Here is a 15,314-nt window from a genome sequence, read left to right as displayed (position 1 = left end):
AGGAATATTAGGTATGTTTCCCGCCTTGAGTTATTTATAAAAATAATAAAAGTGGGATAGAAAATAAAGTAGAAGAGCCACTCATAACGTGTATTGAACCTTGATCCAAGGAAAAATGTAGCTGCCTGCTTTGTAGATAGGTATTACATTAAAAACCTATTGCTCTATAGCACCTTTTAGGAATTAAATGTGAGACACTGCAATCTTACTAGGAACAGTATAAAATCTGAAATGTAATTTTAATAAAGTGGCTAGTACAGAGAGAATAGACTAAAGAAAAGACAAGCCTCTTTCAAGAACGGTCTTCTATAATTACATCATGCTCAGATGACAAGCCTTTGAAGACAAATAGCTGCAGATAGGCAAATTAGTTTGGCTAATTTGTTTGGCAAATTGCTTTACACTATTGGACCTGTCATTGCCTCCCCCCCACAGATTTGCAGACTTCTATAAGTAAGCACGTGCAATATGCTTTTCTGTGTCTATTCCACATGCTAGTGCAATTTGTTGCTTTTTCCCTGGAGTTAAAAATACCATGCGAAATATTTTTCACCACTAGCCTTAGTGCTAAACATTTCTCTAATATATGGCATTTTTAGCTTCTTGCTTCTACTAGAGTAAGACCCTGAGGAAGAGCTGAGACAATATAAGATAATAGCATTTGATAAGAATATAAGAATTTAGAAAACGTTACTAATATAATGGCATTTTATTGGTAGGGGCAAATATGGAGAGATTTTGGGGCATGCACACCCACACCCCCATTTTTGGATCCTTGTGCCTGAAGTGGCATGGATATTTAGGGCTTCTTCAGATAGGAACTTTAAGACTACAAAACTGGAAAGTGTATTGATGTAATGGATTTCTGATTGAGATTCTCCTGACTAAATTAATTTGTAAAGGGACAGCCTTGTCTGAAATAGCCAAGCTAATTTGCCTCACCTTACCTACTTTATGGGGACGCGGTGGCGCTGTGGGTTAAACCGCTGAGCTGTCGATCAGAAGGTCGGCGGTTCGAAACCGCGCGGCGGGGTGAGCTCCCGTTGCTCGTCCCAGCTTCTGCACACCAAGCAGTTCGAAAACATGCAAATGTGAGTAGATTAATTGGTACCGCTTCGGCGGGAAGGTAACGGCGTTCCGTGAGTCATGCTGGCCACATGACCCGGAAGTGTCCTATGGACAACGCCGGCTCCAAGGCTTTGAAACGGAGATGAGCACCGCCCCCTAGAGTCGGACTCGACTGGACTTTACGTCAAGGGAAACCTTTACCTTTACCTTTACCTACTTTATAAATTGCTCTGTTCACAAATAATAGACAAAGCAACCTTGCTGTTTTTTTGATGATTCTCGGTGTTCTGCAATTTTTATTCTAAATAATTCTTTGTCATACAGTAAGAATGCTTTATTTGGCAGATCCAGTTGATTACTTTCCCAGAAAAAGAAAAGTTCAACTAGAACATAATGGTGTAATGACGGTATTAAGCAGGTTTATGCTGTGAGATATTTGGGGTTAAACTTCATTGGCCCAGCAGTTATAACTAATGGCAAGATACTTTGGAACTTGCATATATGCACATAAAGACGACCATATGACTACCAATGATCTAGTGCATCGTTGGTTTTGGTTCTGAGCTACTAGCAGCATCTCAGTGTACCTCTAGGAAAGTACAGCTGTAGTGCAAATGTTTTGCTGGTTAAGAACAATTGTTATGGCTAGGACTACAGTGGAAAATACATTGTTTCCATCTCTTAATTTTGTGTTCTCTTCATAGGATCAAGTTAAACTTTATTCCTAGACAGAAAATTACAGTCCTGAATCCGTTACTTTGTGCACTTATTCCTATAGGCAGAGATTATGAAAATCAGTCTTGAATATACATTCCTGTGGAGGAAATTTAAAACAGCTGTGATGGTTCTCTGTTCAAGAATAAAAACACTTCTACACTAATGCTCTACTCATTAGATGATCTTTCCAAAAACGAAGCGTTCTGGGAAGTTGGGCTTCCCAGACCCTAAGGCACAAATCCACTGTTAGAGATCAACTGTATCATCTGTTTGGGTACCATAGCATATACTGGTGTGCAAAATATTTCACTTTAAGCTGTTCTAATCCCGAAACTGCTGTTTTGAGTATTATGGACTACTTCAAGTATTTTGGATGTCTTCCAAGCTCAAAACAAAGCTGGCCCCTAGTTAAAAAATTCAGATATGCTTGAAGTGTTCAGCGAAGTTTTGAACTCAACATGTTTCTAAACAACCTTTTGGACGTCCTCAATAAATACCTTAAATACAATTGACTCTAGCCCAAGAGGGTGATTATTGTGGATGGGCACCAATTTACCCATGCAGGAATAAAAACACCAGTGACTGAATTAGCAAAAGTAAGTGGCCCAATAAAAAAGAATTATTACTACTTCAACATTGATAGAGAAGTGCAATGTTCATTAATTCATTAGATTTATTCGATACAAGGATTAAGGGATTTGCATATAACATTTCAGCAGTGTAACTCTCAAAAGATAAACAGTATATTCTCACTATTCTCTGTCATTGAGAGATTCTTCAGGTCTTAATTCCAGCCATCAAAGTGGTATCAGCATATCTGAAGTTGCTGATGTTTTTTCCGGTAATTAGTACAGTAATTCTCATCTGCATATAAATTAAGGTAATTTATGTAAAGTCTTGGACCACTCTAGTAATTTTGAACTATTTAGCTGCTCCATGTTCTGTTCCAACTGTTGCTTCCTGATCATGCTAATTCTTCAATAGACAAATTCTTTGGTCCTGTTCATATTTTAAAGATCTATTGATACCTGGGACTTTATGTTGTTGAAGTCAGGATGCAAAATTTTGAGCACTATCTTACATGTGAGACAGTGCAATTTAGGTTATAGGAAGAAGGTATTTTGCTACAAACACTGCATTTTCTTGGCAGAACTTTTCTGTGACCTGGTACATTTCATATCCCAAGGCCAGATTTTTCTGTTACCATTTCAGTCACGTAGAATAGTGTTATCTTTTTTTTGGTGTTGTATAGACAAGATATGGTAAGCCATAAATCTATTCAGCTTCTACATCTGTGGTTATTGATTGGCTTGCCTTGGACCAAAATTGAGAGAATTCTTATCATTTGGGGGATGTATCTGAACACCAACTTTAACCTTTTGTTAATAATGATAATTCCATTTCTTCTATGATTTTCTTGTTCGCAGTAGATTTGATGCTCTTTTAATGTGAAATGTTCCAGTTCAGTTCACTGATTCCCAGAATGTCAATGTTCAATCTTGACATTTCTGCTCTGACAACATCATGTTTGCCTTGGTTTATGGTTTTGACATTCCATCTACAATATACAATGGTATACGTATCCTTGCAGCATTGGACTCCTTTTTGCCTTCAGGCATATCACTGGCTGGATGTCCTTTTGACTTTAGTTCAACCACATCATAAATACCAGTACTATTCATATTTGCCTTTTGCTCGTCCAGTAGTTTGTTGGATACTTCTAACCTTGTGGCTCAGCTTCCAGTATCATGCTGACAGTGCCCTGGTTATGAATGTACATTTGATTTTCTTGACAAAATACTGGAGTGGATTGTCATTTCCTTTCCAGTGGATTGAATTTAGTATTTTTCATCTATGACTTGCCCATCATAGGTGACTCTCCTGGGAATGTATGTTCCCATTGGTACAACTTATAACATCACTGGGGTGGACAAGCTCCATCACTAAAAGTTAATGGTCCATGAAGGGAATGTGCCACGTAATAATTGATGTTCATTAATTTAATTAACTTAAACTTGGCATTAAATTAATGCCAATAATTAACCTTTTTTTAGGTATGTATCTCTTTAGTCTCCTCAGAATAGCTGTGCAAGGCAAAGCATGCATCAGTGCGTTATGTCAGAGCATCTGACAATCTGCACTCGCTGGCAAAAAAAAAAAGTTGCAGTCTTTCATTTTTTTTTTTCAGAGCTACTCTCAGGGAATTAAGTCTTCAGTTAAGACTACTTCAGAGATGAGAGCTGTTGAACGTACCACTTGAAGATACCAACTTCTATGGTAAGAAAAGACAGTGCTGAATTTAGAGAACTTGGGGCAAACCTACCCACTAATGGCATTTTGCTGCTGGAAGAAGTTAATAGGTTGTCTTCAACTACTGGGGGCGTGCCTTAGTTTTTGGCACCTTGCATTTTATTTTCACACACTTCAAACACAGGCCATTACATCCATTATAAATTACATTTTGTGCTGCTTATGCAAATATGGTTACACCATGTCAGACCCTCATTAAAACCAGATAAACCATATTTTTTTAAAATTTGAACTAAGCTCAGATCTGGGTTCAAATCCACTTAGCCCTGAAGCTCATTGAATGACATTAGCCTAACTTACCTCACAAGTTATGAAAGGAAGACAATAGATGGAAAACAAAAGGTTACTGAGTTCCAAAAAGACAGGATATGAATGTAAGAAATACATTTTAAATGACTTGGCAGGAATATTGACATTCCAATCTAGAAAGAGGTAGTTACTTTTTGCTAAAATAAGAATTTATTTAACTGAAGTAAAGGGAAAAGTATACAAAAGAAAAAATTCAAGGGAAAAATTTTTTTTTTGAGACACAGTATTAACCCTGATTACATGGAATAATATAGATCAGACTTCTTATTACATCAATACAGACCTAGTTCCTAAGCAGAGTAACCCTTTTTTGCTATGCCCTTTGCTCAATAGATAGTTTTTCATATGATAGATTCCAAATTTTTGTTAAATAACTCAGAATTGCATTCACATTTTTAAATCTTATTAATAAACTTACGGTTATTAAGCCAAAACAGGACAATAGCAGGAAAAGCCCTTATCCTATGCATAAATGCACCTTCCATCATTTTACACTTCAAGTGTAATTTGACAGCTAACCCTTTTTAAATATTCCTTGAGATGCCCAATAAACATGAAAAAAATTTTTTATTGGAAATCTCAAGATTACATGAAATAATATTTTTAAGACCCTTAAACAGTGATTTTTTTTAAATATGGGTTTTTTATGCTGATGTTTTTGCAAATAACGTAATACCTGTTTTAACAACGATCCACAACACATTTCAGTACTGATAGTTACTCAGGAATCTCACATGCTAATATGTCTAACAACTTGTATAATTAATTTGTTAGACATATTAGCATATTGGGATATTATAATTAATACCCCAATAACCCCATGAATTAAAAAACCTGCCATTTTCAGCTTCAGATTATCTCAAAATATAATTACAGCATATGAATAAGGATCAGAAATATATTTCTGTTGCAAGATCTTTCAAAAATGTGTTTTGGAATGACTTGATCACTTGGATTCCATAGAGAAATAGTATTCAAAGTGTTTGCCCAGTTACAAGGCTGAAAGTCAGAAACCCAGTTGTCATACGGTAACTAAATTTAGGTAAAATCTACTTTCTTTGTCCTTCCCAAAGAAAGCTTAACATAAATTTGTTTTAAAAGCCTTAAAGGTATTAATATGGAAATCCCTGCAAGTACTTATACCAATCTTGAAGTAATATTAATTTTTAACCTAATTAATAAAAACCTTGGAGCTAAAAGAGGACTCTTGCTGATTCCAATTTTTCTGAGTATATATCTATCAGTAATATCTGAGGCTACTTACCCTTTTATGAAGCCATGTTGTGCTGGTTGGACAATCAAAGATAATACCATCTCTTTAGTCTCTATGGCAGGATCTCTATCAATATTTTAGCATCAACATTTAAAAAGGAAATTGAGCGACTGTTTGCACAATTAGCAGAACCTTCACTAGTCTTTTTTTTATAAGAACTTTACTAAGTTTCAAGCAAAGATAAAAGTTAAAAACAAAAAATTACAAAGAAAAAAAAGGGTAGAAACATGAGAAAAATTTTCAAAATTACACGAAGAGGTGACTTCCAGCTTTTAACAGCAAGGATATAAAACAATTTTCCATAATCAAGCCCTTACTCTATATTAAACCAAAATCACATTATTTCTGTAAATCATTCCATTGGCACATTATAAAAATCACTAAATATAGTTGCTCCTTCCCCTTATATTAAAAGAAATATATATAAACACCTCGTAATCAACTTCCCCCCAAAGATAACATTTATTTCCTATTACTATTCTATACATTCCTGTCTATTATAATAAAGGTCAAACTAAAAAAACATAAATTGTCTGCCATTGTACTTGATAATACAACAGTTTTAATAATCATATTAAACCCAAAACCAGACATTTTTTTATTATGCCTTAATAATCTTAATCCAAATCATTAAAGATAAATGGAATCAGCCAAAGCCTAAAAGCAATGCAGATAAATATTCTTAAACCCTTGCCCCACTTCAAAATAAACCTGAGCATTTACATATCCCCACAATGCGCACACAACTTTTCTCAAAAAAATCAAAAAGCCCAACTGCCCCCCTCAAAAACTCTGACTTCTCTTCAGGAGACCTCCCATACATAATAACCCCTTCTTTTCTATGGCGTTCCATCAGAAGATCAGTTTCACTTATGGCTTGCAACTCGATTTCTCCCTTTAATTTCTTCAACTCGAGTATCCGATCTACATCCAGCATTTCAACAAAAGTCCCAATCTCACTCTTAGAAGAGACATTTCTGTCACTGTTAAATTCTTCAGTTTCATCCACGACATCCCCAACCAGATGACACATTTTAGACCTCATATTTTCCACAATGTCCTAAATGCCTTGCATAAAACTTGGTAGGAATCAGAATCTGTTTAAAATCTTGTTGGAAGTCAGAGAATGTCTGTTTAAAATCCTCCGTGTCTCAAGCAGTAGATTGTGGCACCCCCTAGGAGCTCAACCAGCGAAAGTCGAAGATATGAAAGAATTCCGAAATGTGTTTACATAAGTGAAGGTGAGATATGCAGACAGTTCCTCAGGGAAAGTAGAAGCAGGAAACTGAAAGTTCAAAACAGCCAATTCAACATGTAGATAAATGCTAGTATCTTCAAATTTAGTATAAAGATAATAACGGAGACAATTATTTACTCTCAATCTTCCTTAATATTTGGATTGAAAACAAAAGTCCAAAACTTAAAAAGGATTTTTAAAAAATTGATGCCAAAAATAACCATAAGCACCAAGAGAGCCCACTTCTCCTTGCTGTAGACAGCCTCTCTTAGGGTACGCGTACTTAAATATAAATTTAATGATTTAGAAATGGGGTGGCTGGTCTTAGTGTCCCTTTAAGGCTACAGCGCAGCTTGGAAATGGTGACGTCCCAGCCTCCCGACTAGCTCTTATCAGTTGAGCGTAAACGCTGTTTGTGATCTTCGGGCTGCAAGCAGCTGCCCAGAGGACAGATGCGGTGATTCCAGGTGTTTTCCTTTTTCCAGAAAGACACTCCTAGGCTTCAGGAAAAACCTGCCTGAACCCAAAACACCTGTCACATTGTCAGTTCTGCCCACTGAGCCCACGGGCACAGCTGTTCAGTCTACTATGCCCCTGCTGGAAGTCCCTACTAGTCTTCAAGCCACAATTATATAAGCTTAATTAAATGAAATTGGAAAAACTTAGGAGCAAAAAAATCAGTGTTTGTGTTAACCTATTCAATAGGGTGGCCATCTAGACCAGGAGCTTCTCCTGTTTTCATATATTTAAGAATTTCTTCTATTTCTTGAAGAGATACTGTAAAGGTACAGCAAAATAGATAACTTGGCTATGTGTAATCTTTGGAAGAATGATTTTTTAAAAAAATGATTTCTAAAGTAGCATTTAGATCAGTATTATAAAGTCAAGTAAAAAATAAAACAATTGCTGATTTATTAAAGACATTATATAGTTCGAAAACATGCAAATGTGAGTAGATTAATTGGTACCGCTTCGGCGGGAAGGTAACGGCGTTCCGTGAGTCATGCTGGCCACATGACCCGGAAGTGTCCTATGGACAACGCCGGCTCCAAGGCTTTGAAACGGAGATGAGCACCGCCCCCTAGAGTCGGACACGACTGGACTTTACGTCAAGGGAAACCTTTACCTTTACCTATATACTTTGAACCAAGCATTCTTAATAATAGTGATGATTATCTCTTTGTTGCTGTTTCAGTTGAGAAGACTATAATTTACCAATTTTTCCTGTACCAATATCTTTGCTTATACAATGCAATGTGTATTTTGTATTAAGGGAACTAATTTCCAGTTTTGCATAAACATTTTATATAGATACAGTGCAGGTTGTCTCATATATTTATTCTAAAGTTTCTGAAGTTTGTTTTCCAGATTTTCTTGTTTAGTTTGATTCTTCTTTCATGAAGCACAAGTGATAATATACCATCCCAAGTAACCATTAAGTTCAAGAAGTATCTGTTCATAAAAAAAGTCTTGTTTCATCTATTTTATAAAATGTGAATTTTTTAATAATGGTTACTCAGTCAACCAAGGATGCTAAAAAATAATCTGGGAACAAATCTGGTATGGAATCTTTTTAAAAAAGTATATTCTAGCTGTGAAGGATTTAAGTCACTGCATATCCAACAAATTAAACTCCAATATCAAAGCCTGTACTATCCTCATGTATGAGAACAAAATTTAGCTGGAATTGGATTACAATCTAACAAAGGATCTTAAATATGGTTAAAATCTGTAGCTATTATTATCTGATCCACAGCCAAAATAAAACATATTCAAATCATTGATAGATGGTTTTTAGTAGGGCGATAGTATTTAATGAATGTAGCAATGTGGTTATTAAAATATTTAGTCACCCAAATTTAAAATGAGTATCTTTCTAGATTGCTTATTTCTTCTTCCACAACGTGTTAATAGAAATTACTACAACCCTAGTAGATTCCTGCTAATTAGCAATTCCTGCTAATATGTATTTGACCTATCCATTTTCTTAAGTGGGTTACTTATTAAAAAAAACTTCAGGTTTTAAATTACATAATTTAGAAAGTATGTTTCTCCTTTTAAAAGAAATCGTGGGTCTTTTACATTCCAGGAAAGAACTAAAGACAACATAAGCTTTTAAAACATGTACATATTAAAACCAGTATTTCTGTAGGAGAAGGAAGAAAAATAATTTTCATTTGAGACAAAATTGAAAATCATGAAAAATCATTAATTAAAAACATTGAATAAGAAAATTTTAAATAACAAAGGACGAAAAATCCACAAAGAAACAAATAAGAACTGATACTACAGAGACTTCTGGGAAAGGCATACTGCAAATATAGTATAAGACCACCACCCTAAGTGAATGTAGCTTATCTTCCTTTTAAAATATTTAAAAATGACAAATAAAAAAGATTGACACCATTTTACTTCAACTAATCCCAGATCAATACATTTATCTGTAGCTTCCAGATTAAAAAAATATTCACCCCAGAAGCTATGGATAAACACAACAAAAAAACCACTGGAAAAACTAAACAAAACAAAATCCTCAGGAATGAAATCCCCTTTATTTTATTGTGAAACCAGTTTAATAGCTTGTGTTTCAGAAGTACTGCACTGGGGAGGCAGATCTGGAGAAAAACACTGACTTCTTTCCATGTCATTCAAAAGATGTCCTTTGCCAAAAGAAACCTTTGGGTCCTTCCACCAATTCTGTTTGGGAAAGATGAGTCCCAGACATTCCACTTTAAGACGGCCAAATGTTCTTCCTCTAGCACTCACATGGGATCAGGCTTCTGCAGGATCAAGTGTGGCTGGTGACTCTGGTGGGAAAGGCAGCTCAGGTTTCTGGGTGCTAAAGATGTGTAGTCTCAAAGTAGCACCACCATACCTCTTGTGTTCTGCTGACTAAGGGATGCATCACGCAGGTAAGGACAGAAATGACAAGGCATGACTGAGACACAGGGCATTCTCATGGAGTAGAATGAACGCTTAATCAACTTATTCTTACACATATAACATTGCTTCTATACAAAAACATGGCTTTTAAAATGGCTAATTAATAAGAGCAGGATTGGGGCCATCTCTGGATTTTTACACGACTTGTACATTGTGTTAAGCCATAGTTTGCTCAGTCCACTGTTTACTGACTAAATCACAATTGACTAGGCTTATATAATACACAAATCATGCTTATAAATCATGCTTATAAATAATGGCTGGGTTCACATTAAACCAAAACCAAACAAACCAGATTATTTCATTGTGCAATGTGTGAATGCTACATTTTCTTAACTTTTTTTTTCCTGCATTAACTTTAATGTATTTACTACCTCCTAAACTAAACCTTGGCATGCTGCGCTAGAGTGGACTTACCACGATGGACAAAACTGTTAGAGGTGGCACAGGACTTTGATACAGAGATAATGTATGTGTTCCAATATTCCACATAGTCATTCTGGATTCCTTTTTCTTCTTTGCACCTGTACAGGCAGAATGGAGATAATTTTATTCCTATAAGAGGAGCACTATGAAAACCTTGATTCCTGAAGAGAACCCTAGCTTCAGGCCATCTAAAACACCAGCCACATACCTGCAAACATCACTTCACAAGATTCAAACCACTTAGTTAGTCTGCACACCGCCCAGGCAGCTAACCATTGTTCACTCCCTAGTGATGGCTGATAATGGGGGTTGAATTCGTCCCAGAACTCAGATGCTTCCCTCCCATTTGGGCAGTGATAAAAGCGAGCAACAAGGATCATATCTTCCTGTGGCATAACATCTGAAAATATTACCTGAGAGAGATAAAAAGAAATCTATAATGTGCAATAGAAAATTGCAGAAAGCCAGTTTGGTCTAGTGGTTAAGGCAATGGGCTAGAAACCAGTAGATTGAGAGTTCTAGTCCCGCCTTAGGCATGAAAGCCAGCTGGGTGACCTTGGGCCAGTCACTCTCAGTCCAACTCACCTCACAGGGTTGTTGTGGGGAAAATAGGAGGAGGAAGGAGTATTAGGGATGTTCGCCACCCTGGGTTATTTATAAAAATAGTAAAGGCAGGATAGTAAAACAAATAAATAAAAACTTGCTATAAGGCAGGATAGTAAATGAATGAAGAATGAATGAATGAATAAACAAAAACTTGCTTTAATAGTTCCCAGCATTGTCCACCCTTTCCTTCCATCATTTCCCTTTATATTCAAAAAGTTTTCATCTGTATAACATAAGAAAATCCACAGCTCATGTTTGGCAAATTACAATTAAAATATAACTAAACTCACATGACCCTCCCCCCTCAAAAACAATCCCCCTGGCAATTATTTGCTGCAAAATTTAGGACAAAGAGTGCTAAATTGTATGGATATGCAAAAATAGAGCAGGGCATCCAAACTGCCTTCAAAATCTCCAAGTCCCGTCACCTTACAAGACTGTATTGAAGCTACTCTCTTATCAAAGAATGTAGAGTTTTCTGGATGCAAACTTTGGATTACAGAGAAAAAATGCAGACGTTGTGGACATAAGATTACTACACAGCTCATATGAGTACAGTAATGAGCATGATGATGTTAAATCTTAGATATCTAGATTGCCATATGTAACTTGTATGCATAGAACAATACAAGTTACATTCCACTGCACTGTATAAGAACTGTGTGTGTCTTCTGCACAAATGCTATTATGCAAGGGGTGGAACATGTGTGGACTGAGTGAGAAAGTATGATCCTCAATGCCTGTAACTTAAGACAACTAGCTGTGTTCATGCTGGTCGATATGTGGAGAACAATTCTGTCCCCCCAGCCTTCTTTACCTGGGTGTTTGCCACCACTGAATCTATCTGTGAACTAGCTTCTCAGAGAATTTTGTAGCAGTTTTCCTTTATCAGTTGCATGTTTTATATTCAACAGGAGCATTTTTTTAAAAATGCCCTTCTTTTGCAACCTTATCTGGTAGATAAAAGTGGTCCTCGCTTAAGAACTATTTGTTCAGCGACTGTTTGAACTTGCAGTGGTGCTGAATGAATGGTACTTACAACAGAACCTTGAAGTCTGGCTGCTGTACCTTCCCCATGGTCATGTGATTCCGATTTGGGTGCTTGGCGACCGGCTCGCAATTACGACATCGCAGCATCTCATGATCACATTGTCACCATTTGTGAGCTTCGCTGCTGGCTTCCAACAAGCAAAGTCAATGGGGAAGCCAGCAGGAGGTGGCAAATGGCAACCACATGATTTGACACTTAACAACTGTGCAGGATTCACTTAACAATGGCAACCAGAAGTGCTGGAACTGCCGTCGCTAAGCGGTGTGGTCATGTGATGTGCTTTACGACTGTGTCAGTTAGCAATAGAAATTCTGGCCCCAATTGCCATCATTAACTGAGGAGTCTCTGTAACAAGATTGCCTAATTTCTTTATAGCTTCACAATAACATTGTAAGGCAGTTCCAATAAGGGATAACCATTTTCTTGATAAAACTGTCTTATGATGTTACTGTGAGCTATAAAGTATCTACGGGCCCATCCATAATGCCATAATTTCCACCCCCATAATTCCTCTGAAAAATTTGACCCATGATTGCCTTCACTGCTGCAGACTTTGAAACACTCAGTGTTCCCTCCAACTGAGAACATCCTTCCATCACTACCCCTTCTCTTTCCACATATTGTGCATGTCTGATGATTTGCAAATAAATCCAAGCAGTTGCTATGAGAGAGAGAGCGCTCTACAACCATTGAGACACCTCAAGAATAATCTCTTGACATGCTATGGTGACTGAACCTCTATGGGGAATGGAGATGGACTGGCTTGACCTGGGAATTGGGAGGCAGGATTAAAAGTTAATTCTTGCCAGTGGGAAGTGTCCCACCAACAATTTCTGCAAAGCTTCAACATTGCAGACTAAGAAAAATACCCTTAGGGCAGGAAATTAATTGGGGCAGCTGTTAAACAGAGGTAAGAGTGTAAGATCTTTCAGGTGCAAAGCTGATTCTGGAGCAGTGCAAAGATTGCCTGTAGAAGATTGCCTGTCCCACAATCTGAACATTCTGTATACCTGTTCCTCTCCAAACATGAAGTAACTGTGTTTGATGTCTGATCTGATGAAATTAGTGCAATAATTAAATCCTGAATTGCTGGTGCAAATCACCTGAGAGGTTTAAAAAAAAACAGTCCATTCTCTTTGCTTAAGTGATCTGGATAGCATTTATTAAATACATTTCTTATATTTGAGTCAAATCCTTGGATGATTCTATTCCATTAAAATTTAGTAACATGGATTGCAGGCTACTGAACATTAGGGATGCTATTGTCCAAGTATACATTATAGGCCTTGGGTACCTAATCCAGCTGTTCTGAATTCACCTACATATAGATGCTTGTTAGCTGGAAGTTTGTAATTTATAGAAAAGGCTCAATATGGATATTCTGTCACATTAGACCAAAATCATTCTCAGCTCTTTTTGTTTCTGGCTAGGCTTCAGGCCCTGCACAAGCTGGAGTTGACAATATACTCTTCTGCATCTAATGGGTGCCTATGTAACAAATTGTCTTAAGTTGTATCCAATTGTTTCATCTATGCAGTACAATATTCTCTATGTGTCTGGCAATAAATCATAGGATTTTAGACACATCTTTTTCAGTTCCTAAAGATACCAAGGATTGTACCCTTTGCATGCATGTACAGGTAGTACTCCCTTAACAACCACAATTGGGACCAAAATTTCAGTTGCTAAGTGAAGCAGTTGTTAAATGCATCCAATGTGATTTTATGACCTTTTTATGGTGGTTGTTAAGCGAATCACTGCGGGCATTAAGCAAACCACATGGTTGTTAAGCGAATCACACAGTTCCCCATTGATTTTGCTTGCCAGAAGCCAGCCAGGAAGTGTGAGGACTGGTTATAAGTTGGTTTTTTTAGCATTGTCATAAGTCCGAACCATCACAAACCAAATGGTCGTTAAGCGAGGACTACCTGTACTGAAATATGCCTCTTTCCCATAGGAAAATTAGAATGTAGGAGTACTGAAGCCAAACCTCCTAGTTATTTATAAGCACAACAAACAAGCCAGGAGCATACATAAAGGAATAAATTTGACTTAACAAATAGAAAATGACATTTACACATCACAACAGTTACATAAATTAACTATTCCTTTGTACCTATACCTAAATACAGAGGTATGAACTTACATGCTGTTCTATCTAACTTGCATGCTGTTGCATCTCCAAATTGAACATTAGCCAGTATGCCAAATTAAGGTTGAGTTTTTAGGATACACCAACTAAAATGTGTTGGGTGAACTTGGGCATTTAGGCTAATTCAATAAGCCATTGTTCAGTAAACTAAGGACTAACCAAGGATGAAGTCACAGATTTGCTACCTACCTGACCAGTTTTCTGGTGGTAACCTGTCAGCCGGATGGCCCCATTGCCTGGTGGGGCACCTTTCACTCTATCAAGAATGATTCCCAATCGTATTTCTTTTGGCTGCCTGCAGTTTCCCTGCTGGGGTTGTGGAGTTGGGGGTATTTTTTCACCTCTGCTGGAATTATTAGATGCTTATTAGCACAGATGATATTCTTCCACATCTCATGAAATAATATGTACCATCTTTATCAAGCTCTAGGAGTAAATGATAGTTTTCCACCAAAGAGTTAAGAAAAAAATCTTCCTATACAACAGAGGGAAAATCGGTCTGAAAACCAAATTGCACTGAAGCTTTACCTGGAACAGGCTGGAGAAGCCTCTGATCTGTTTCTGGGTGCTGCCAGTGCCACAGCCAGGAAAATAGAGTAGCAGGAGATGGGGGGTATGAACAAGGAGGAGGGTGTGTATGCTGAATGTGAACAGAGTACAACACAGTCCAGGAGAAAGTTCTTCAAGAAAGTCTGTACATGCCCATCTACTGTAGATGTTAGAGAGCAGAGAAGAAAGTTAAAGGCAATTGATGATGTAGATGTATAGATAAGTAAAATATGACAAATGGGAAAGGACATGGGAAGAAAGAATGTTACTAGGATTAATTTACAGGCATTAAAAAGTCTTTATCACTGCACTTATTTGGAAAACTATTGGGCAATTGCACAGCAAAACAAGCAGTAACAAAGAGCAAATCAGACACAACAGACTGGAGCTAAACTCAGAGTAATCTAGAATGAGTTAACATTAGAAAGTTCTAATTAAACCATTTACTCAGTTTCTGGTCGGGAATCCACCTATATACTTTTTTGTATAAAGGCTGAACATCACTATGGTCCCTTCCTTTTTCAGTCAGACAATTTAGAACAATGGTCTCTGATCATAATCACAGCTATGAATATTAAACTAAATGATAAACATTCCAATAACATTAAGTCTTAGTATACTGTATTTAACTGTTTTGAAAACTTCAAAGTTGCTCAGGGGGCCATTTACATAC

At 36.9% G+C, this 15,314-nt stretch overlaps 1 protein-coding gene across 3 annotated transcripts; it reads right to left on the bottom strand.

Moving 5' to 3' along the window:
- Positions 1–9,649: 9,649 nt before the first annotated feature.
- LOC134494866 (uncharacterized) lies at positions 9,650–14,938 on the bottom strand. Of its 3 annotated transcripts, none has more exons than XM_063300112.1 (6): positions 14,621–14,938; positions 14,282–14,438; positions 12,951–13,043; positions 10,492–10,696; positions 10,275–10,381; positions 9,650–9,806 (listed from the first exon to the last, which is right to left on the bottom strand). In XM_063300112.1, exons 1-6 carry the CDS (start codon positions 14,890–14,892, stop codon positions 9,687–9,689), a joined length of 954 nt encoding a protein of 317 aa, XP_063156182.1. In that variant the 5' UTR covers positions 14,893–14,938; the 3' UTR covers positions 9,650–9,686. The 3 variants fall into 3 exon arrangements, with proteins under 3 accessions (XP_063156182.1, XP_063156183.1, XP_063156184.1); XM_063300113.1 differs by having other exon boundaries at positions 14,282–14,435; XM_063300114.1 differs by lacking the exon at positions 12,951–13,043.
- Positions 14,939–15,314: the final 376 nt, after the last annotated feature.

This window comes from Candoia aspera, chromosome 3 (genome assembly GCF_035149785.1).
Source record: "Candoia aspera isolate rCanAsp1 chromosome 3, rCanAsp1.hap2, whole genome shotgun sequence".
In the NCBI taxonomy this organism is placed as follows: Eukaryota; Metazoa; Chordata; class Lepidosauria; order Squamata; family Boidae; genus Candoia; species Candoia aspera.
This window is presented reverse-complemented; position numbering and strand designations above follow the sequence as displayed.